The sequence below is a fragment of the Ailuropoda melanoleuca genome, chromosome 1 (assembly GCF_002007445.2).
Source record: "Ailuropoda melanoleuca isolate Jingjing chromosome 1, ASM200744v2, whole genome shotgun sequence".
Classification (NCBI taxonomy): Eukaryota; Metazoa; Chordata; class Mammalia; order Carnivora; family Ursidae; genus Ailuropoda; species Ailuropoda melanoleuca.
This window is the reverse complement of record NC_048218.1, coordinates 201,972,226-201,995,150: the sequence shown is the minus strand read 5'-3', so window position 1 is coordinate 201,995,150 and position 22,925 is coordinate 201,972,226. Positions and strand designations below refer to the sequence as shown.

At 39.7% G+C, this 22,925-nt stretch overlaps 1 protein-coding gene across 12 annotated transcripts in view; it reads left to right on the top strand.

The window, feature by feature from the left end:
- Positions 1 to 22,925, top strand: part of TPK1 (thiamin pyrophosphokinase 1) — a 341,792-nt gene that overhangs the window by 246,303 nt on the left and 72,564 nt on the right. For all 12 annotated transcript variants that reach the window (XR_004619106.1, XM_034638916.1, XM_011228209.3 and 9 more), the window contains one exon: positions 9,557 to 9,668. Coding sequence is in view for 11 of the 12 variants with exons in the window: in XM_034638916.1 (XP_034494807.1) it covers positions 9,557 to 9,668 (112 nt within the window). In the remaining variant the exon portion in view is untranslated. The remainder of the gene's footprint in view (positions 1 to 9,556; positions 9,669 to 22,925) is intronic.

Here is a 22,925-nt window from a genome sequence, read left to right as displayed (position 1 = left end):
TTCGCTTATTAATTCCTTCATTTACAGCCCAAGTATTTGTTCTTTAGGATAAACTTTGGACAGGGTCATGCAAAAGCTTAACTTGGACCCTGAATACAGGGAAAAAGTAATAATGAGAAAAGCAGCAAAGGAATGACATATTCTGACAGGCTTTTGAAGTTAGAAGCCTAGAAAAACATGATACTGTGTAAGGAAGTCGGGTTTACCGTGACGCCACACTGAGGTGTAGAACCCGCATTTCCCAGCTACCAGTGGGGTGATGTTGAGCAAGCAAATGACTGCACGGAGTCTGTGACCTCCTGGTAGTAACTCTGCCACTCCAGCTTGTGGTGGGAACTGGGGTGCCCAGCACGATGTTAGGACGTAGCCAATATTCAAAAATGGTTACGTCACCTCTCCTCTTTTTCTTCAACTGGAGCTTTCTCATTATTTCTTCCAGTTTATAAAGTTTGGTAGTCACACTGGGGTTTGAAATAAATAAATAATTGCAGAGTTGTCCCTTTCTCCCCCCCTCTTCAGGAGCACTAGCAACATCCCATGAGCATTGTGAACATGAGTGGAAAGAAAGAAAAAGAAAAAAACTAGGCACCCAACTCAGTCACACATGCCGAGCATCAGCCAGGCTGTACCCCTGCGAGCAGCATCCCTTCCTGGTCTGTTCCCATAGGATAATGGACAGGATCCTTCCAGGAATTCTCTCCTTCCCTTCCGCTCCCCTACCTGTCTTACCGACTTGCAGCTTCTGGGATAAGAGAGAGGAGAAGAGGGTGGGGTGGGGTTTGCTGAGCCTGACAAAAGGGAAAGGGCAGCTAGAGGAGAATGTTGGTGCCTGAGTTCTTGTGGGGGGCTGACTGTCTGCTGTAGGTGACTCTGCGTACAGCGCTTTTATAGAACGAAGGCTGGGGAGTGACCGATACAGGGAGGAAGGTCGAAATATATATTGCGGTGCTGCTGTTTTTGTCAACCTTGACCAATTACGAGAAAATGTGAAAAATAAGCCCAGTGGATTTAGAGTCTGAATTGAAGTGTATTTAAATTATTCACTTGCATTGAAAAAAAGAGAATCTCAGGGGCACCTGGGTGGCTCAGTGAGTAAAGAATCTGACTGGCTCATGTCACGATCTCGGGGTCCTGGGATCGAGGCCCCCCACCTCCCCCATCAGGCTCCCTGCATCAGTGGGGAGTCTGCTTGTCCCTCCTCTGCCCCTCCTCCCACTCATGTGCACACGTGCTTGCTTGCTCTCTCTCAAATAAATAAAATCTTAAAAAAAAATGAGAGAAAGAATCTCGTGTTCCCTTAGTAGTAGGCTCGATTCATATTGAGCCTCCCAGAAACAAAGAATTGCGTTGTGGGTGTGACACCAGATAAGAGACCTCAGGAGTTCTTAGAACTTTTCTAAAACTGGTGATCAAAGTCCATGTTTATACTCCTATAAAGAAGGACAGTTTCAAAATAGGGGAACATTAAAAAAAAAAACAGTTTACTAAAAACTAGAGCTTTTATAAAGCAAATGGAGATATGATTCTTTTCATGAACACAAATTAATACTTTATGAAGGTTGAACATAAAATGCTTAAAAAAATTTCTTTTTCTCCCTTTCTGCTAATATTTCAGATTAGTCTTAGGAGTAATCACATTTATTTTCCTTCAAAAATTACCGGGACAAAGTTCCTAGGCTTTTATAAAATGAAAAACAAAAAAGAGTGGAAGGAAAACTTGTGTTCCATTTAAACTTGGACGACCTGACGGAGGGAAAAGAGCAAGTAAATCAATTTATAACATAAACGTTTGAAGCCCTGTTCTTGGCACTTTATACGTCCTATCTCATTTAGCCGTCAAAATAACCCAGTGAGGTAGGATTATAAACCCCATTTTACACACAAACGTAAAATGCGTACTCTGTATACAGCCTTAAGTATATTTTGGGGATTGCTGGCAAGTGCTCATAATCACTGGTGTGTGCCTCCATCCTAGTGTCCAGCCAGGCAGACACTATCTACACAAAGGAATCTGCATGTCTGTAGTGAATTCTTTCAGTTCAACTCGACTATCCCTCATCCCTCATCTACTCAAACTTTGATAAAGATTTTACTAAGCATATTGACACATTTTTATCAATAGTTTTTGCTCTAAGCCATTGATCAATCACATATTTATTAGACACTTGATATGTTATTTCCATTGTGCTATAAATCCAACAGAAATAAAAGGCAGGGGTCTTTGCCTTCAAATGCATTTTATTCCTTTTAAGGATACAGTATGAACCTGTTTGAGAGGTGCAGTATGGTAACAAATGCTAGTATAGAGATAGTAGCCATTGGAAGCAAGTAATCTATGTTAACGAGAAGACACAAGGAATTTTCATGAAAAAGTGGAGCTCTCCCTTTGCTCAGAAGTTTGTCCAGGTTGAGGATGGAGAAACAGCATAGGAGTAGACAGGAGAACGTGGAAAGTCCTGATCATTCCGTACATTAAGTAGAAAAACAACATTCATCTGGACTGTTTGAAAACTCTGCCATTGCTCCAACTCAAAATATATCTTTTGACATAACCTGTCCTGTTAGAAATGCTTGCTTTTGGGATAAGTATTGTCTTTAGAAGTCATTTAAGATGTCTGTAGCTTTGGGAGGAGCCAAGAGGAGGTTTCTGAGGCTTGAGCATGAGGGCACTCATCAGATTGTCTCCCCTGACTGGAATAAGAGGAAGGTGTGAAGACAGAATAGGGCGCATTGTAAAAAAAGCATCAATACAGAGCGACAGAAAAGAATGGATAAGTATGGAGTGCATCAGTTTTATTTTGAACTAGCTAGTGTTGGGGATTAATGAGGAAATTAGCCTATCATTATAGTATTCTAACAATTGTTGGTATTTCATAAATATTTTTGACTTTTGAATTAACACACTAGCTTAACTAGCATGCAGAAAGCTTTTTTTTTTTTTTGATAACCAGTAATGTCATTAACCTTTTAATCAGGGAGTAAGTCTGCCTCATGTCAAAACACACAATTTCAGCCTGAGGTTATCCAATAATTTCCAAAATGAAAATCAGATGGAGGTTATTAATTTCAAAACATATCATTGAAATATTCTGGCTGTGGAAATATTAAACCAAAGTATTGGAGTTTTGGATGCAGTGTATACAGTAACTATTCCGAAGCAATATTTTCCTACATGGATTTCTGGAAATGCAGATTCTGTGGGTAATTATGAGGTATTATTTGAGGGGCACGGGAGGATCTGTAGTCAAGTAAGTTTGGGGAGCTCTCATTCAGGTAAACAGTGTTCTTTGCTCTAAAACTCCCTGCACCATCTAACCATTGCTGGAGCGCACTGTGACTACCAAGAAGAGAATCTTTCCCATCTTACCTGATCCTGGGAATCGTGTTCTTTGGAATGTGCTTTGGAAAATGTGTTTCTGCCATGATTGGAAACTCTAAAATCTATCTATAGAGAAGGTATTAATGAATTTCCAAAAGGAAATATCTGAAATAAAAGATGTAAATATATTTATATGTAACATTAATTCATTACGGACTATTTTGAATAAAACCAGTACACTTGTGTTTTGAATTCTGTGCTTGTGAAGCAGAATAAAAGTAAAGGTACAGGTCTTCTAGTCTGAGATCGTACAGCTGCAAATTCACTGGGGAGACCATTGCTCTTGCGACTATTCTCTGTCACGTGATCAGTCTCAGCATGAAAATGCACCATCACAGAGGTCTGTGTGTGAGTCAGAGAGGCAGCCTCTTCTCCTGGCCAGTACCGTGTGGGTACCTCCCTCTACTCCTTTCCCTGTTCCTTCCTGCAGACTATTTAATTTCCTGCAGTGTTTGTTGATACATTTTTTAAATACCTGGACAAACTAATGAAAAATGAGCTACCAGAGGTCATCCTTGTGTAATCAGTGTGCGGTGGTATTTCACTCGTCCGGGGTCTGTGTGCCAGAAATCTTAGCTGCAGTCAGCCAGCCATGGGGTGTCAGTGCAGAACTAACAGCGATCGGTTGCACGGTCATGCACTGCACAACTGGCGTGGGTTTCTGCTTCCCCAGTCTTCTGCACTAAATAGAAAGTATGTCTATGTTCTTCCTGTCTTCCGTTGCTTTTGAATGATCTTGTTAAACTGCTGTGTATTTTGTGAGATCCGCACGAAGATCTCTTGGCATAAAACTTGGCATAGTTATTGTATTTAACGATTTAGAGATGTAAACAGTTCAGATGGCTCATTGTTTGATATTTTTGCAAAAGCAAAATCTAGGGTGAATTTTATCTTTTCTCTCAGTGGTGTCTTAGTCATTGGCAAAGAGGAAGCATAATACAAGCAAAGTGACTGATTTCTTACTCTTTCGTTAGGTATCTGTTTGTGTATGTTTTGCTCTCGGTTGACATTACAGTCTAGCAAAAGTGAACTCCTGATGCTGACTGCCTTTAACATGCTCATGAGTATGATTTCCAGCACGGGTGCCAAGCAATAGCTTTGCTACCTTTGACTAAATTACAATTTCATACCTTATTGAGGTTGTTAATATGTTAAAAAATAACCATGATTGGAAAAGCAAACTGCCTGATTGATTTTTGTCCCATCTTTACTATATAGAACTGCCTTTGACTTCAAAGAGTTATCTTAGCTCAGAACAGGGGACAGAGCGGGAACCTGTGCAATGATTCATGAGAGTAGATGGAAGTCAATGATTAGTTCATGTGCCTCTAGTCTCCAGTAATGGCATAAATCTTTAGGGAAGTTCTTTAATGTCAGGCTGTATGCCTGCCTATGTCAAATCACATATAGGCTGGCATATATTATGACTCGAGGAATCCGAGGAATGAACAAAAATTCCTTTTGTTTTTCATTTTTTAAAGATGTCACACAGACTGAAGATATAGGAGAAAAGCATAATATTGCTCTCCTTTAACCATACAAAGCTAAATCTGCATATTTATGAACACAAAGACCATTCATGTATGGCTAAACATCTTTTTGGAACAAGAGAAAAAATATTAATTGACTGCAGGCTAAAACTTATCTGTGACTTCTCAAGTCCACAAACTAGTTTATTCCCAGATTAAAAATTTCAAGGTGTGTTGAATGTTAACATAATGAGGAAGGCAATGAATATATAGCAAGCCTAGAAAAGAAAACTTACCACTGTGTCATTTAAATCAGTGGATTTTATAACAGCATCCTCTCCCTGGGATAATAAAACTTAACATGTATATGTGCTGTTTCCTTTGCATTATATGATGCAAGTTGAAGAATCTTCTCTTAGGGAGTTAATGTCTACCAGTTGAGAAATCATTCCTTACTTCCTTCACCATTCTTTTTTTTTCTTCCTAATTTTAAATTCTAGCGTAGTTAACACAAAGTGTTATATTAGTTTCAGGTGTACAGTATAGTGATTCAGCACCCCCATACATCACCCGGTACTCATCACAACAATTGTACTCCTTAATCCCCATCACCTCTGTCGCCCCCACCCTCCCCCACCCAGCTCCATCACCATTCTCTATGGAAGTTAGCTGGAACACCAAATGTACTGTGTTCAGCTGACCACGACCAAACCGTTAAGCAGACCACAAACAGAGGGAGGAAGGCCTTCAGTTAAAAGGTCGGGATTAACTATAACACCCTGGAAATAAGACAACCCAAGGATACACTAATCCCTCTTTGATAAGGAATGAAGAAGTCACAGTCTCTAACAGCGGGCCCCATTGTCAAACACACTGTTCCCCGAGACAGAGGTAGAGCCCTCTGGGCCGGGTGAGCATTCCCTCTCTTCTGGTGCTGTCTGCCACCCGGTGCCCAGGAGGCTGTGGGTTACCTGTAACCCTGCTGGTGTGCTGAGCTTTCTCATGGGACCCTGGGAGGACAGCCCTTACCAGGCCAGGATCCACCAACATGAAAAGCCACCACCACTTTCTGCTTTTTTGCTAAAACGAAAGCACTCCTAGGGAAATCAGAATGTCTACAAGACTCCCTTTCATATGAAGGAGGCTTTCAGAATTTGTGAGTGTGTTATGTTTGCATCTGTGGATGATAATCTGTGTTATACTTAGCATCTGTACCTTCACAGAGAGTTCTTTCTGTAAGGGAGAAACAGTACGCACACTCGTCTGGCACAGCTAGTCAATGTAATCAATTGAGGGGGAAATTCTGTAAAAAGAAATTAGGGAAGATCATGGTTTAAACAAACAAAAAACCCTGGTTTTTAGGGGGAAGAAAACCGCGTAAGTTGTAATGGTTGCTGAGAAGCGGCTGCACGTTTCTCTTTGTGCAGTACCGAGCATCTGGCCGGAAGAGGTGTCAGGCCTACCATCACGTTGCCACCAGTCCCATTAAGGGAGGAGAAACTGAAAGGTCATTGAGAGACTTTTTTTTTTTTTTAATTAATAGCCTATTTTTGAACGGTTTTAGGTTTACAGAAAACTGAGCCGATTAGACAGAAAGTTTCCATATATCCCCTCTCCTGCTCACAGTGTCCCCTATTATCTTGCATTAGTGGGAGACTTGTGTTACAGGTGATGAACCAAGAGTGTATATTATTATTTGTAAAAGCCCATAATTTACATTAGGGCTCACCGCTTGTGTTATAGATTCTGCGGGTCTTGACAAATGCGTAAGGTCATGTATTCGTCATGTCTCACAGAATAGCTTCACTGCCCTAACAGCCTCCTGTGCCCCAGCGTCCCACCCTCCCCTCTTGGCCCCATCGGTGGGTGTCCTGCCGCGTGGCATGGCTTTGCACATGTGCACCCTCCTTCACGGAGTTGATTTCTCTTCCCACACAAGCAGCAGGGAACCCCTTGCCTACAATCTGCCCCCCCCACTCCTCTGCACCTGATCAGGTCTCTGATCAGCATCTTTCCTATTTCTCTGTGCTTCCCCTACATGCGCTGATGACAGTCTCCGTGTGGACAGTTGCGTGAGTCATGTCTCGGATGCTGGCATGGAGGTTTATGAAGGAGGATGTGACCAGAGGGAGGCCAGAGCAATCTCAAGCCTCCCTCCTTGGTCCCCTTTCTGCTGCTTAGGCACATTACCCATATTACCAGTTACTCAGTCCAGGAGCAATTTTTAAATCCCCCCCTTTAAAAATCTACCACTTGAGGGGTGCCTGGGTGGCTCAGTCGGTTAAGTGTCTGCCTTCAGCTTAGGTCATAATCCCAGGGTTCTGGGATCAAGTCCCACATCGGGTTCCCTGCTCAGTGGGGAGCCTGCTTCTTCCTCTCCTCCCTGCTCTTGCTCTCTCACTGTCTCTGTCTCAAATAAATAAAATCTTTAAAAAAATAAAATAAAATAAAAATCTACCACTTGAAGCAGTCTTTCTTGACTCTCTTAGGATGTAACATGATGAGAAGATGAGGGCCCCTTGCTTCCACCCTCCCATACCTATACCTTCTGACAGTTACTGCTTTTATTCTGAATATGTAAAACCTTTCCATAGTTATAGTAATAGTGTCTATGCTTTTGCTCTACATTGATCTAAAACAAAAACAACAAAGATCATTATTCAAGAACCAAGATTAGTTTTCATTTCACTCCTAAGTTTTTTCCACTGCTGTATTCCAGTTTTTCCTCTTTCTTGGATTATTGTTTAGAATTATTAGAATATTTTCCCTATTTTTTCTTCAGAAGAGTCTAAGAATTTGTCTTGTATCACTTTATATCTAAACACCATATTCTTTTTATAAGATTTCAATATCGAGTCATTTATGCTGGTTGATTCATGGCACATTATCATCTCTGGTCCAGACAAGAATCCTCATTGATTGATCCATTTGCCTCCCTTTTATCCCTCTACCACATTCCCATTCTCCTTACTCTTCCCATAGACAAACATGTTAGTGTATATATACATATATATATTTAAATTTTTAACATATTTTTAAATTTTGTTGTTAGAAGAAGTGTGTTGATGTGTTTGTATTTATTTTAATTTATATAGATGGGTTCTGTAATTTATTTTTTTTTAAGATTCTATTTACTATTAGAGAGAGAACAAGTGGTAGGGAGGGGTAGAGGGAGAGAAAGAGAGAGAGAGAGACAGAAGCAGACTCCCTGCTGAGCAGGAAGCCTGACACAGGGCTCAATCCCAGGACCCAGAGATCATGACCTGAGCCAAAGGCAGATGCTTAACCAACTGAGCCACCCAGGTGCTGCCGATGAGTTCTGTAATTTATCCCAATTCTGTTTCCTGTTGGGCATTGTTTTCACAGTGCGTTGTGTTTTCAGTCCACCCACTTTTCTCCGAGTGTATCTAACCCACTGCTTCGTGTTTGTCTAGCTGTGTTGCCCATCTTTTCTTCCAGTGATGGGCATCAAGTTGAAATATATTTTGTTTTCTTTAAACATTCTTTGTGTTCGAATATATTTAAGACCTCTTAATTGAATTTATGCCTTCTGATTGAATGCTCAAATAAAAATATATATTTATGAGTTGTATAGAAGAGATCTATATGAACTTGTGTTACATTTCACGAACTGATAAGTAATTTAGAGAGCTGTTTTCCTAATAAAAGCCATCCTGTGACTAAAGACAAAGCCTACTCATACGCTGAGGTCTTATTACAGCAGAGTAAGTTCTCAGAGCCTATAACAGAGTACAAAAGGCACAGTTGGAATAGAATTCTGTAAAAGGAAGCGTTAAGTACCTTACTGTGGTAATGTGTCATATATTAAGCTTTTAAATAATATTTTATTAAAATAAAAAATATCTTTATCCCCTCAGAGTTAAATGAATTATGAAAAATATCTTTTTTATGTCATTATTGAATAAATGTGTGCCTTGGCATTTTCCCCATAAGGACCTGAAGTATAATGAATAGAATAGAAAAGTAATGGAAAGTCATTACTTTGCAGAAGAGGAATTTCCAAGTATTCTATTTAAAAGCAAATGTAGCATTGATGAGACATTACATTTAACTTTAACCTGCTTATAAACGGAAAACTTGAAAACATAGTAAATTATATCTGTTTTCACAGTCCAGATGGAGAAAGCATATTCCTTCCTCCAGGCAGATACTGTTTCCTGGTAGACGTACTTCTCCTTGAGCTTCCCCTAGAGTAGCCGTGGGCATAGGAAGCAGACTGACCATCAGCGGGCTTGACATGAAGTATGAAAGCTATAAGCCCAAGTCTGAGATAAAGTAGAGGTTTCACTGAGGAAGCAATGTCTTATTTACATTTGAGCAAGTGTTTGATTAAAACCCTACAACTGTCTTTAGAATTGACAAGTATAGGTAGGAATCCTGATTCTGCCCCCTTGTTATCTGTGTGGTCCTGGACACATTTAATCTATGCAAGCTTCAATTTTATCATGTGGAAAAGTAATAAGTAACAGTGAGCTACCTTGTAAAACTGTGGCTGGGATTAAGTCAGGTGAAAGTTCCTGGGATTATTCAGCACCTGCTACTTAAATTTGTTGTTAGGATTAGGTAGGGTAACCACATGAAGTTCTGGGGTGGTACCTAGCTAGTGCATAGGACCAGATCTGCAGTGCACATTGACGTCCTGTCCTTTCTCTACACTCTGCTAATGGCCATTCCTTCTCTACTTCAGGGAAAGCACAAAATGCATGTAGATACTGGAATGGAAGGTGATTGGTGTGGCCTTATTCCTGTTGGACAGTCTTGCAATCATGTTACGACAACAGGCCTAAAGTGGAACCTCAGTAAGTAAAACCCTTGCACAAAGGGAGGTTTTTTTTTCTTTAAAAAATGAAAGTATATATATATATATATATATATATATCTGGTATATACCCGGCAGCGGAGCCGTTGCGTCCTGGGTAGGTCTGTGTTTAACCTTTCCGTGAACTGCCAGGCTATCTTCCAAAGCAGCTGCACCGTTCCATGTTCCTACCAGCGATGTGTGAGGCCTCTGGTTTCTCCCACAGCCTCACCGATACCTGTTACTATCTTTTTATTTTGTTTTTACACATCTTAGTGATACGCAGTGGTATCTCGTTGTGGTTTTATTTGCTTCCCCCCCACCCATGACTTATGATGTCAGAGACCTTTTCATGTGCTTATGGGTCATTTGTATATTTTCTTTGGAGTAATGTCTTCAGATTTTTTGCTCATATTTTAATTCCATTATTTCCCTTTTTAGTTAGGGTTATCAGATTCCCTTATAGATTCCAGATACAAGTCCTTTATCAGATATGTGACTTGCAAATATTTTCTTAAGAGTCTTTGACTCATATCTTCATTTTCAGAAATTTAACTAAATTCATTAATTTAATTTTGATGAAGTCTGATTTTTTTTCTCTCATGGATTGTACTTCTGGTGTCAGATTTGAGAATTCTTTGTCCAGCCTCATTCATGATTTTGAGTTCTTGAAACCTACTTTACTTTTCCAGAGAAGCAGCTGTTGTAACTACAGTAGCAAGTTCTTTCCATAGTCAGACCGCTGAGATTTTGCAAGATTAGCTGCTTTTACTAAGTTTTAAAATATTTCCCAGTACTTATTAACCGTAATAGGTCCTAGTTACACTAAAACTGTCTGATTTGAAAGGAACAAAAACTGAGGTGGATCTTTTCATGAAATAAACGCGGATTCCAAAATAAACCATCGGGCTTGTGAAATAGGTCAACTCCAGTCTCTTTAAGAATAATAGTAATTTAGTCAAAGAGCTTTGGTTCAATGTCAAAAGGATTGTCTCCTGATTGACCAGGACCTCTAAAGTTGTAAAAACTAAAATGTGGAACCACGTCATTCTTTTATAACAGGTAAAACTCAGGTTCTCACAAGGGAATAAACATTTCAAGAAGTAAATAATTTGAAGATTAAAAGATATTTTAAAATACTTTTCTATGAGCTGCTGCTGAAACAATTAGGAAAACCTAGAGATGTTTTGAGGCAAATGTCTGGAGAGCTCATCAGAATTTGAAAGGACTGCGAGACAGACCTGCTCCAGTGCACAGAAATATGTGACAGGCTTTGAAGCTGTTGAGCTGAAACTGACACGAGCTCCCATTAGAAACTTTTTTTTTTAAAACATTTCCAACCTAAAACAATTGTACTTTTTAGAGTTCCATTAGTTCCCGAGACCCAGTCGCAATGCTGGTGAAGCCCTTCCGGACCCAGCGGTGACCTCACTTTTCAGGGCTGGCACCATGGCAGGAGGGGCACTGAACAGGGAGAAGGGTGACAGTCGAGACAATGGCCCTGCTTCCTTTCTCTTACGGTGATGGGAAAGACTCGGAGGATTATCCAGGCTTTCAGGGCTCCTCAGAATATCCTCCGATCCCCTGTATCCAACAGTAACATGCACGTCTGAACTCCGTATAATGAAGTTGACTCTGGGAAGGGGGCCTTGGGCATGATGTGGCGTTTAATCTTACTGTCCGTGATCATGTTTTCAGTCCTGCAGAAATGCTATGTGCTATTACTTATTTATATATTTACAGATGGCTTTGACTTTTGAAATAATTATTTTTCCCCTACAATTTTATGTAAAATATGTAAATAGCAACTTAATGGAGTATGCAAAGCAAGAGAATTGAGACACACTATTTCATCAGGTCTCTGTGGTGAAAGTGCCACCTAATGGGGTCTTGTGATGGGTAACATTATGTCATTAAAAAGTAGTGAGAACAGCTGGGAAATGATGCAACGTCAACTTGAAGAGCAGTGTCTAGATTTCTTCCACTGAGAGGGCAGGGCCCCTACTTCCCTCACTATCACTGTGAACGCAGACCCCTGAGGTCAGTGTCAACTTGTCAGTCACACCCATGAAGTGACAGGATGGCCAGGGAGGGAGAAAGGTGGTGCAATAACTCAGCCAGGTGCTGATCCCTTCATAGGTCAAGGAGAGTGCGCAAGTGCTACTGAGGAGACCTATCAAAATCTTCCTCAGGGATGGGAGGGCGACCTGGCTGCGACATGTGTCACCCCACTGATCGCCAGTGTTGATTCAGCTGATCTGGCTGGCTAGGCAAGTGTCCCCTTTCACCCTCGCCACAGCTCCTTGTGCATCCCTCCCGAAGCTGCACACTGGTCCTCCGGGATGACCTTCCCCGATAGAGGAGGACTGTTCTCAGTCAAGGGTATACGACTAGCTGTGCTCCCCTGCTGGGACCTCCAGACAAGCTCTCAGGGTCCATTTGTAGGAGAACGTAGGGTAGTCAAACTTCCAAGACTCCAGACACTTCCGAATGAGGTGCTGCATATGCCAGTCTGCCTTTCTTTAAAAACAAAACAAAACAAAAACAAAACCCAAATCTCCCTCAGGGGGTCTGGAGGCTGGCGGTCTCCCAGACTTTATCTGCTCTAAAACGTGATGCCACAAGTTCCGAAACGAATCTGATGTCCCTGTTTCCATTTGCAATATCTTTCATGACGTTCTGTCTTTAAAACGAGTGTGAAAAGGTGCCTCTGTGCCCATCAGCCAGAAGTGAACCTTGACAGCTCGTGTTGACGCTGCCTGTGTGACAGTTGACTTCGTAGCAGCACGCTGTGAACATTGTGTCCTGTGTCTGCTACCGGAGTTTCTCTAGGCTGTGCACGCTTGGGAATAGAATGGCTGCATCATAGGCAAGAGTATCTTCACCTTTACTACGTGTGCCATACGGCCCTGACAGTGGGTACGCCATCGTACACCCACCCAGGAGAATACAAGACCTCCCGTGCTCTGCGTCCTCATGCAATTCTTGGTATTGTCAGATTTCATCACTCTTGCGATCTGATGCGTGTCAGTGATATTTCGTTACGATCTCTGGTTACCACTGAGGGAAAGCATCTTTTTGTAGTTATTAACCATGCGGCGTTGGTTTCTTCTTCTGTGGATCGCTTTCTTTTGCCCATTTAGCCATTGGACTATTTGATTTTTCTTATTATTAGAAGTTCTTTAGACCCTAATTATCTTCTTCCTGGCTATACTTTGCCTTTTCTAGTTGTTTACTGCATTTTTGTATGCATTGAGGTTAATAAGTTAAAGGCAGTCAAACGTATCCATCTTTTTTGTGGGGATTTGTAGTTTTTGTCTTAAGTCATCTCTCTGTTCCCCACAGTCATAAAGACGTTCTCACAATATAGTGTCAAGTCTTATTTTAGGTCTTTTCTTGCACCTGAAATTGATTTTTGTGTATGATTTGGGCTGGAGATCTGATTTTTTTTTCATTACTGATAAGTAGTTGCCTTAGCACCTTTTGGCTTACTTTCTCCAACCGAAAGTTCTCACGTTCAGGGGGAAAACTTGAATTTCTGGTCTGTTCTCTTGGCTCACACATTTCTTTCTGTACTGATCCCACACTGCCTTGATTACCGTAGCTTTATAATAAATACCGAAATATAGCTAATGGAGTCTCCCCGCTTTTTTCTTCCAGAGTTTGATGATTATTCCTAGCTTTTCGATCTTCATAAATGTTAGCATTAACTTACAAGTGTCATGCACACAATTCCATTTTAAGTTTTATTGGGATTATTTTTCATTTATAGATAAATTGGGAGAATACAACAATTGAGGAAGAGAAGTCCTGTGTGTGATTGAGTCTTCCATAAACATAATTATCTCTGTTTACTTAGAACCTTTTAACTGCTTTCAATAACTTAAAAATTTTATCCAAAAGATCCTGTACATCTTCTTTAAGATTTCTGGAAACCCTCTATTTTGTGTTGGTATTTTAAATTATACCTTTTAAAAACTTCAATTTTCTGAGCTCCTTGGTGGTATATAGACAGACATAAAATTGATTTAAGTATATTATATCAATATATTGCTGAATGCTTTTATTGTTTCTAGGGGGAGGGGCAGAGGGAGAAGGAGAGAGAGAATCTTAAGCAGGCTCCACACCCAGTGTGGAGCCCCATGTGGGGCTCGATCTCATGACCCTGAGATTGTGACCTGAGCCAAAACCAAGAGTCAGACATTCAACTGGCTGAGCGACCCAGGTGTCCCACTTTTATTGTTCCTAAAAATATGTGAGTATGGATTCACTTGGGTTTTCTATAGAAAGTCATGTTTTTGATGGTAATTAAGTTTTCTTTCTTCTTCAGTCATAACAAATAGGAATGTGTTTGGTTATGACTCACTGAAACAGGAGCTTTAAAAAAGCCTAATTCTTTTTTCCTCACGTAACAAAGCATAGAGGTACGCAGTTACAGGGCACGACTTCCGTGGTTCCCTCAGCCTGTGCCTCAAAATCGTAAGATGTTGCAACTCCAGCCACTTGGGTCCCCAGTCAGCATCAAGAGAAAGGAAAGGGCAGAGGGGAAGACGGGGTAGCACACATAGCACAAAAGCAAGGCTTTAGGGATTCCACCATTTCCAGAAATCCTTCCTGCATCCAGTCTTTTGCCTCAGTGGCCAGAACTACCAAACAGCCACCCTCGCTGCCGACATGGGTGACCCAAGTGAAACTGAGGTCCTGTCAGGAGGAAGAGGAGAATGAGTAGGAAGGACTCTGCTCTTCTATCGAGAAATGTCTTTGTCCGCTGTCTTGATGAACACTTTAGCGACACGTAAAATAAAATCTTATTTTCACTCTCTTTCGGCCATATTCTCAGGGGCTTCTGTCGTTGCTGTTGAAGAGTCTGCAGTTAAGCAAGCTAACTCTTGATACATTTCCAGTCTGTCTTTCACTCTGTCCTGTAGACCGCATATTTTACTTTGATGTCCTCAAGTTTTACCACCATATGCATTAAGTGTAACCTTTCTTTTACTCTAGTTGGTTTTCCTTCACCTTGATAAGTGGTATAGTTTATTGCTTGTGCAAATTTTTCAGATATCCCCATTTTTCAGATAAGGGCACATGGTAGTTCCAAGCTGTAGGCAGTGATTTGCCTAAATTCACATCATTAGGTATTGATGCACTCAAAATTTGAATTCGAGCCTTTAATGCTATTTTTCCTTGTTTCCAATTATTAAATGAAAGACTTTCCATCAAAGGTAAGTTGATTTTAAAAAGTAACCACTCAAATGAATTTGAAATAAAGAGAAGAAAAGAGGAAGGCACATATATGGGGAAAACAAGAAATGGAAAGGCTTAGGAAGAAGAATTTAAATTCTCTGGAACGGAGCTCTTAACTTCTTTACACTTTGGCCTAAGAAAATATCAAATGGGATTGCCTTCCATTTGCCCAGACCTCTTATTTATAACACTCAAATTGAGTGTGAAATTATGCATTCATTGTTCCTTCTTTTATGTGTGTTTCAAAGTATAGAAATAAATGATAGAATGAAATAATTTTATAGCACTGACTGAAAGAGACTCTAACTCAGGTGAAATATTTTTGAAGGGAAGAAATTAAGAGAAAACCATTTGAAAAGATTTTTCATCTCAATGGAAAATAATTTATAGTAAGTGTGTCCAGGTACCAAGATTTCCTGCAGGAGTACTCTGTGAGGATTGTCAAGTGCCAGCCTAACAAGGGACCAGCTTATGGATCTATAAAACTACACTTGGTAATAATGCAGTTTCATTGAGAAGCACCCTTAATTCTCACTCCCTTATGACTCAGAGTGATTCTGGTCAGTTAGTGTTGTAAGTCTGGAGTGCAGGGGAGAGGTCCGTGCTAGAGATAAAATTTGGGACTTGTCGGCATGTAGGTGTCATGGTTCATCAACAGCCATGCCCACTTAGGTTATAACCTTCTGTGAGAGAATGCCACCAATGTGTGAGATGTTTTATATTTTTAGGTGTCTTTGTTATTATTTTTAATTATTGCTTTTCCAGTCCAGTGCTTAAAAAATGGCAGTCTGTATCTGTGACATCGATATTGCCTGTTTGATTCAAGGACAATATCTTTTGTGTTTTTTTCTTTTTAAGATTGATTTATTTATTAGAGAGAGTGAGTGCAGGGTGGGGAGGGGCAGAGAGCGTGAGAGTCTTAAGCAGGCTCTGCACTGATTGTGGAGCCCAGTGTGGGGCTCGATCTCAGGATCCTGAGATCATGACCTGAGCCAACAAGAGTCAGATGCTTAAATGACTGCGCCACCCAGGAACCCCGGTGTCTTGTATCTTAATTCCTTGGTAACTGGTGACCCACTTGAATTAAGATATTATTAAAATTTTTACATAAAACACATGCATTAGAGATCAAAGGTGATAATTAGGATGGCTTTTTTTTTTCCCTCCGTCTCTCCCCAAGGAAGCTGTTAGTGAAAGTTTTCCACCCCCAAACCATTTTCTTGAGTTTACAAATAGGTGAAATTATTATATTTCATCACATTTAAGATGTCATCAATTATAAGATGCATTATTATTATTTTATGTTCACTAAGGGAAAAATACTAATTATAATTGCAGAGATGAGGGGGACATGTACATGTTAGAACTGATAAAGCATGGTACATCAAATAGCACATAACTTAATTATCAAATTATATGCATAGACATAATTTGTTTATATAATATAATTTATTGACTTCTAAGACAGCTAGGATTCTGATAAGGACTGTATTGATTCAGCAGATCAGTTTGAGAAGTAAATCCGTCTTATACCAATGTTAAGTCTTCCAACCCATGGACCTGAGGTACTTTCGTTTAGATCTTTAATTTTTTTCAACAAAGTCTTGCTGTTTTCATACTGTAAGTTTTATACTTCTTTGGTTAAATTTGTTTCAAAGTATTGTATTGTTTTAATCCTGTTGTGAATGGAATTCTCTTCTTAATTTCATTTTTAGGTTGTTCATTGCAAGTGTATAGAAATAGAATTGATTTTTGTATCAACTGATCTCATATCCTATAATCTTGCTGAATTCATTTATTAGTACTAATGGTGTTTTAGTAGATTGCTTAAGATTTTTTTAATATTCAAGATCATGTCCTCTGCAAATGGATGTGGATTCTTTTCTTTTTCTTGCCAAATTGTCTTGGCTAGAACCTCCAATAAAATATTAAATATTCAAATAATATTGAAAGCAGCAAACGTGGACATCCTTGTCCTGTTTCTGATCTTGGATGGAAAGCATCCAGTCTTTCACCATACGTACGATGCTAGCTGTTGGTTTTTCATAGATGTCTTTTATCAGAGTGAGGAAATTCCATTCTAGTCATAGTTTGGTGAGTGTTTTTTGTCATGAAATAGCGTGGATTTTGCTTTTTTAAATTTTGTCTATTGAGATGATTGTGTGATTTTTGTATTTTTTTTAATTCCGTTGATATAGTTTATTACACTAATTGGATTATGGGTGTTAAACCAAAATCGCATCCTTGGAACAAACCTCCCCTGGTTATGATGTACAGTTCTTTTTATATATTGCTGGATTCTGTTTTCTCCTTTGTTGAGGATTTTTGTATCCATATCCTAAGATAAATTGTTTCATAGGGTTTTTTTGTTTTGTTTTGCTTTGTGATGTCTTTGACTGGTTTTGGTGTCAGAATAATACTGCTATGTACTCTTAAAGTCTAGGCATTCAGGAGGGAAACTCTGGGGAAGTCAGCCAAGGCACAAAAGCAAGACACAAGGGAAGTAGGTCTAGCAGGCAGGATGCAGATTTGGGAAGGACAAAGCATAGTGGGAACTCTGGTTGCAGGAGATCCCTGGCGTATGTTCTGATCCAAAGACAGGTGGTGCCTTGCACTTTGGCCCTTTTTAGTCTGCTTACTGCCACAAAGAGAGGAGAGGGGAGGAAAGGAGACCAACAGGGCCATCTTGTTTGTAATTAAAAAACAGCAGGGCCCTTCTGAGGAGTACAGATCACGGAACATTGAAGCAAGCACAACTTTATGGGGAAGAAGTTGCATTTACATGAAAATTATATACACTATCCTATAAGTGTTCTTTTAAAAATCACGTATCTCCACACATGGACAGGAGAAATTTCCCCCCTTCTGTATTTAGTTAGCCATCAATGACTTTCAATCTCCGTGGCTTTATATGATTAATTTAGAAAAGTCATGAATGTTTTCATAGCCCATTTTTATTTATAAATGGAAAGTGCTAGCTGTAAATTCCAGTATTGATTTTTCTTCATTAATAATTTTCCACTAAGAATCTTTTCAAACCTCAGAAATAAAAAGTTCTCTTACAAATTTATGTAAATTTAAATGTGTGATGCAGAGGTGAAAGATTTATTTTTCATAATTGCCATACCTATAATATTACATTTATATTGTTTATATAATTTAGGATCATAATTGCAAATAAATATTTTCACAGACTTTTTCAAGGAGGCCTTAAATTTCTATTTATAGAGTACTGAATATTTCCAAGTATTTGGTAAAACTTTAAAATGTAATCGCGCATACCAGTTTCATTACTCTAGGCTGCACTGAGTGATTTCTTATGCTTTGGACTATGTTATGGGAATAGCAGAATATTACTTTATTAATAGGATGTATTTAAAAAAGAAATCTTGTTGATACTATATCTTGATTTTTTTAATGCATTCTATATAGTATGCCAGCAGATGACAATTTCTATGATGTATGGGCCAGACTGTGTGAATGCTGTCTCCTTTACTTGGATTCTAGAATAATTATAGTATCATAATGTCAAGATGATAGTTTCACAATAATGTCATCGGTTGTTGAGACCTGTGATTTTCAAGTGAAATAACTAATATCTAAAAATGACTTCCAAAAATAAGTAAATAAATAAAAATGACTTCAGAAACCACACAGCTTCTTGGAGCCAGAGCTGACCTAAAACTCAGGTGTCTCAACTCCTAGCACAGAACTTTCTCCTCCTGATCTCCTTCATTACTAGCCCTGCAGGAAATTTTGATGTTTGATAACAGATCTAAATATGTTCCAAGATAGATACACCTAAAGTGTGTGATGTTTGCTAGATTAAGAAATAACCATATTTGTTAAATTTTTCATGATGTAAGTTTTCAGGCGTATCCATCTCAAATTGCTGCTGTAACAAATTACCACAAACTAGTGCCCCAAGCAGTGCATCCGTTATCTTATAGTTCCGCAGGCTGGAGCGCGAAATGGGCCTTAAAAACTGAAAACTAAGGTAATGACAGAGCTGCCTTCCTCCTGGAAGCTCCAGGGGAGAATCCTTTTCTCACCATTTCCGCCTTCCGGAGGTTGCCCACATTCCTTGACCCTGATTCCTTCCGCCGTCTTCCCGGCTAGCAGCATAGCATCATCAGATCTCTCTTTCTGGCTCTGCTTCCATTGTTCTATCTCTTCTGCCAACGCTGACTCTGTAGCTTCCTGCTTTAAAGAATTGTGATTACACTGGGACTGCCTGGATGATCCAGGTGGTAACGCCATCGCAGAATTTTGATTTAATCACATCTTGCAAAACTCCTCCTGCCATATAAGTGATTTATTCACAGGCTCCAGGGATTACACTGTAGACACTGTTGGGGGGGGGGCATTATTCAGACTCCCGTATCAGGTTTGTACTCCATGAATTAAATAATTTTCTGAAATAATATTATTGAATACAGTCATTAGATCATTGAATCTTTACTGTTACCCTGAAAACTAACATATGAAGACTTGTTTATATTGCTGTTGAGAAACTGAATTTCAGTATTGTCATTCATCTGGCCTCAGATAACTTGTGATAAAGACTCAAGACAGAATAAAAACAAAACAAATTGTGTAAGCATGATTTATTGGGTGTCCACAAAGAAGAACGAGGGTAACAGTTTCCATCCATCCAGTTTCTGTTCTCCAAGGATTGTCGTCAGGTTTAGCCAAGTATATATTCTGATGCGTGAGAACCAGGCAGGAAGTCAGGCTTCACAGGCCAGAGCCAGAAGCTCCATTCGGCTGGAGGGTTGTAAGCAGTCTCTTCTTAGACATATTCCTTTTTTTAAATCCTTTTTATGTTTCTTACCTTGGTTAGCCTTTGAAGCTCTACTTACATGAGAAACTGATATTTTTAAAAAAAAACAGGCCAAAGGGACACTTGGGTGGCTCAGTTTTTTGAGTGTCTGACTCTTGATTTTGGCTCAGGTCATGATCTCTGAGTCGTGAGATTGAGCCCCATGTTGGGCTCTGTGCTTAGCTTGCAGAGTCTGCTTAAGATTCTCTCCCTCCTCCCCTAAAATAAATAAATAAATCTTAAAAAAAAAGGCAACAATCTGATGTATGATTAAGATAGTGAAAACACAAAAGGCAGAAAATCAGACTCTTCCTTATATTGCTTTTATAGCCACATATTATTAGTCTCAGGGTCCTAAAGGTCATTAAAGATCAAGTAGGTATTAATGAATTAACTAAGCACATATACACCATCAAATTATTAGCTTATTTATGGCACTATCGCTGTTATTTCTAAACCCCCCCCCACGCACACACACCCCTGTGCCACACTCACATGCTTGTACCATATTACAAGTTTGGGTTTTCTTAGTATGTACCTAGATTTGGTCAGTCAGGGGTTATAGACCACAAAACTGGAACTTTCTATAAGTTCTGAATATTAGTGCTGAGGAATCATTGCACAAAATGACAATCATGGGAAACTCTAGGACCCAGCTTTTATGAGGAAGGCAAAGTTAGTGGTGGTGTTGGTAAGCAATAGATATTATTTCTCTGGAGAGAAAAATACAGAGAGGAGCAAGATTATTTTTAGACTATGTCATTGAGAAGGATTTTCAAATGTTCTTTTTCTAAGCAAATATTATATTTTCAGACATTTAGAGCTAATAACATATGGCCTACTACAAACTTGTATTAAATATATATTTCATTAACTCAGCTCCAGTTCTCTTTTCTGTGTTGTAGGATTTGAACCAGACATGAATGATTTTTCTTTTCTTAAGGCCTTGCTCTTTTGTGATTCTGCTGAGAGCACAAGGAACCAACAATAATTTACTATATGCCATAATCATCCTGTTTTGTTTTTAGAAAACTCCCTACAACCTGACAACACACATTTATTATGGTTGATTCTAGGCATTTAAATATGAAAACAATTAACGTGCATTTGTAGGGAATATGACAAATGGGAATTTGCGAGCAGACCAATTTTTCACTGACCTGCATTCAAGAACACTATTATAACTCAGGTTTGCCTCCCCAGTTTTTAAATGAGTTGATTTCCTAGTATTTATGTGGGCAGGTTGACGGATGAGAATGACTTCAGCGTAAGCTCAAGAGTCCCCTCCTCTTTCCCCTCCTCCAGGTTGCACTTTTGTGCAGATTCAGATGTGCGCTCTGTGCATTCAACCATCCAGCTAATATATTGAGACAAGAAAGCAATAACTTTTGGTCATTACATGAATTGTAGAGAAAGAATCAAGGGGTGCGGGTGAATAAACTTTTACCGTGGGAACAGCTCACAGGGGGTAATTTTCTGAGTCCGGATAATCATCCTCTGCATTGTGAATAGCACCTTCATGTATCCCGTCTCTCTTCTCTACACTCACTGTCATTCAGATTTAACTTCAACCCCTTATTAATGCAGAGTGTTATTATCCCCATTTTGTAGATGAGGAAACTGAGTCACAGGATGTTAAATGAATTGTCCAAGTTCATATTTCCTAAGTGAGTCCTCTGTGCACGTCGGATGGATCCATCACTGATGATTTATGTAACTGTTTTTAAAAGCTTGGACAGAGTGAAATATCCTATCTCAAAATCCTTTCTCTAAAGGAAAGTGGAATTTTCCTTGAAATTGGGCAACATCAGAGACGAAGAAGATAGAAATTAACACCTTAGCAATTAAAATCATGTTGCAAGCCCCACCTAAGACACTCCTTTCCCTCTGTAAGACCCCAGTCACACAGTAGAACCCTGTCAGTCACCATGGTTCTCAGGATATCTGTAATAAACGTTCAAGGGGGGGGAGGCGGGAAAGATTGATTTAGCATTCACAAAGGAGGATAAATGGTTAAAACAGAATTTTTGAGTATCTGCAGATTCCAGGATGGAAGAGAAAGAACAGTGATAGAAGGGCAGGATGGCTTAGTGCAGGAGGGTTAGAATGCAGGCAGTTCTTGTAGCAGCGAGTTGCCACTCTGTCCTCTAGATTGCTTGGAGGCCAGATTGTGAAAAAGCGGAAAATATCCTTGGAGGATACTAGGCTTAAATTAAAAGAAGGGGAGATCAAACTGGGGAAATGTCCAGTATGCAGACTAAAATAGAAGCCTCCACGTAAAAGGGATTTTCTATATAACTGTGTACCCCACACAAAGTTTGTGAAGAAATATTTACCTTTTTTTTTTTTTTTGGCTGTCGTTCAAGGGAAACTCTGGGTACAAATTACATAGAGGGGAGGTAAGTTCTCAAGCTTAATTTTGCATCAGAGAACTACACTGTAGTCTTTCCTCTTCCAGAGAGGAGAGTAGGATTGACTAGCAGAGAGGGTAGAAATCCTTTGGCTCTGAGATTTAAAAACAGCCAAAAAGGGACAAATCCATGCTTTAAACTCCTTGACAAAGCAAGTCTCTAGAGATTATTATATAACATCTAACTTACCTTCTTTCCATACAGTTTGTACCTTGAGTTTCCCTTGAAGTACAGTGGAAAAATTTATGCAGCTGTTTACTTTAGTTAATAATATGGAGGAAAGAGGACAGTAGGGTTCAGATTCTGAGTCTAAAATGAGGGGGTTCCCTGGTATTGGGACCATGCAGACTCCTCACCTTAGGTTTAGATGATGTCAGGACTTTCTTCAGTTCAAACACGGGCTGCTGAAGCCACAGAGAAATGGAGGAGTCCAGATTATAAATGCCAACAACTTAGATTTTGAAGAAGACCTCCATCTCCTCGGTTCCCTATGTGCTGGCAAGTAAGAGAAGCAGTAACCAGACCAGAATCGGGGCTGTTTGTTTGAAAGCTGTGTCAGGGGCTGACGTTACGTTGTGTGGACCCGTCCACAGAGGTTTCCTGTGATGCGGTTCACTGTACGGAAGTGCTTTGAACGTCACGGAGGAGGGTGTCCTGTGGCATCACTACAGTTGATAATCTGCTGAAGGTCCTCACTCTTCAGAAGTTCACAGTGAAGCCAGGAATGGGAAATAATTACTGTTCCTCATTTATACTGAGACAGAGTTGAAGCTCTGGCTAC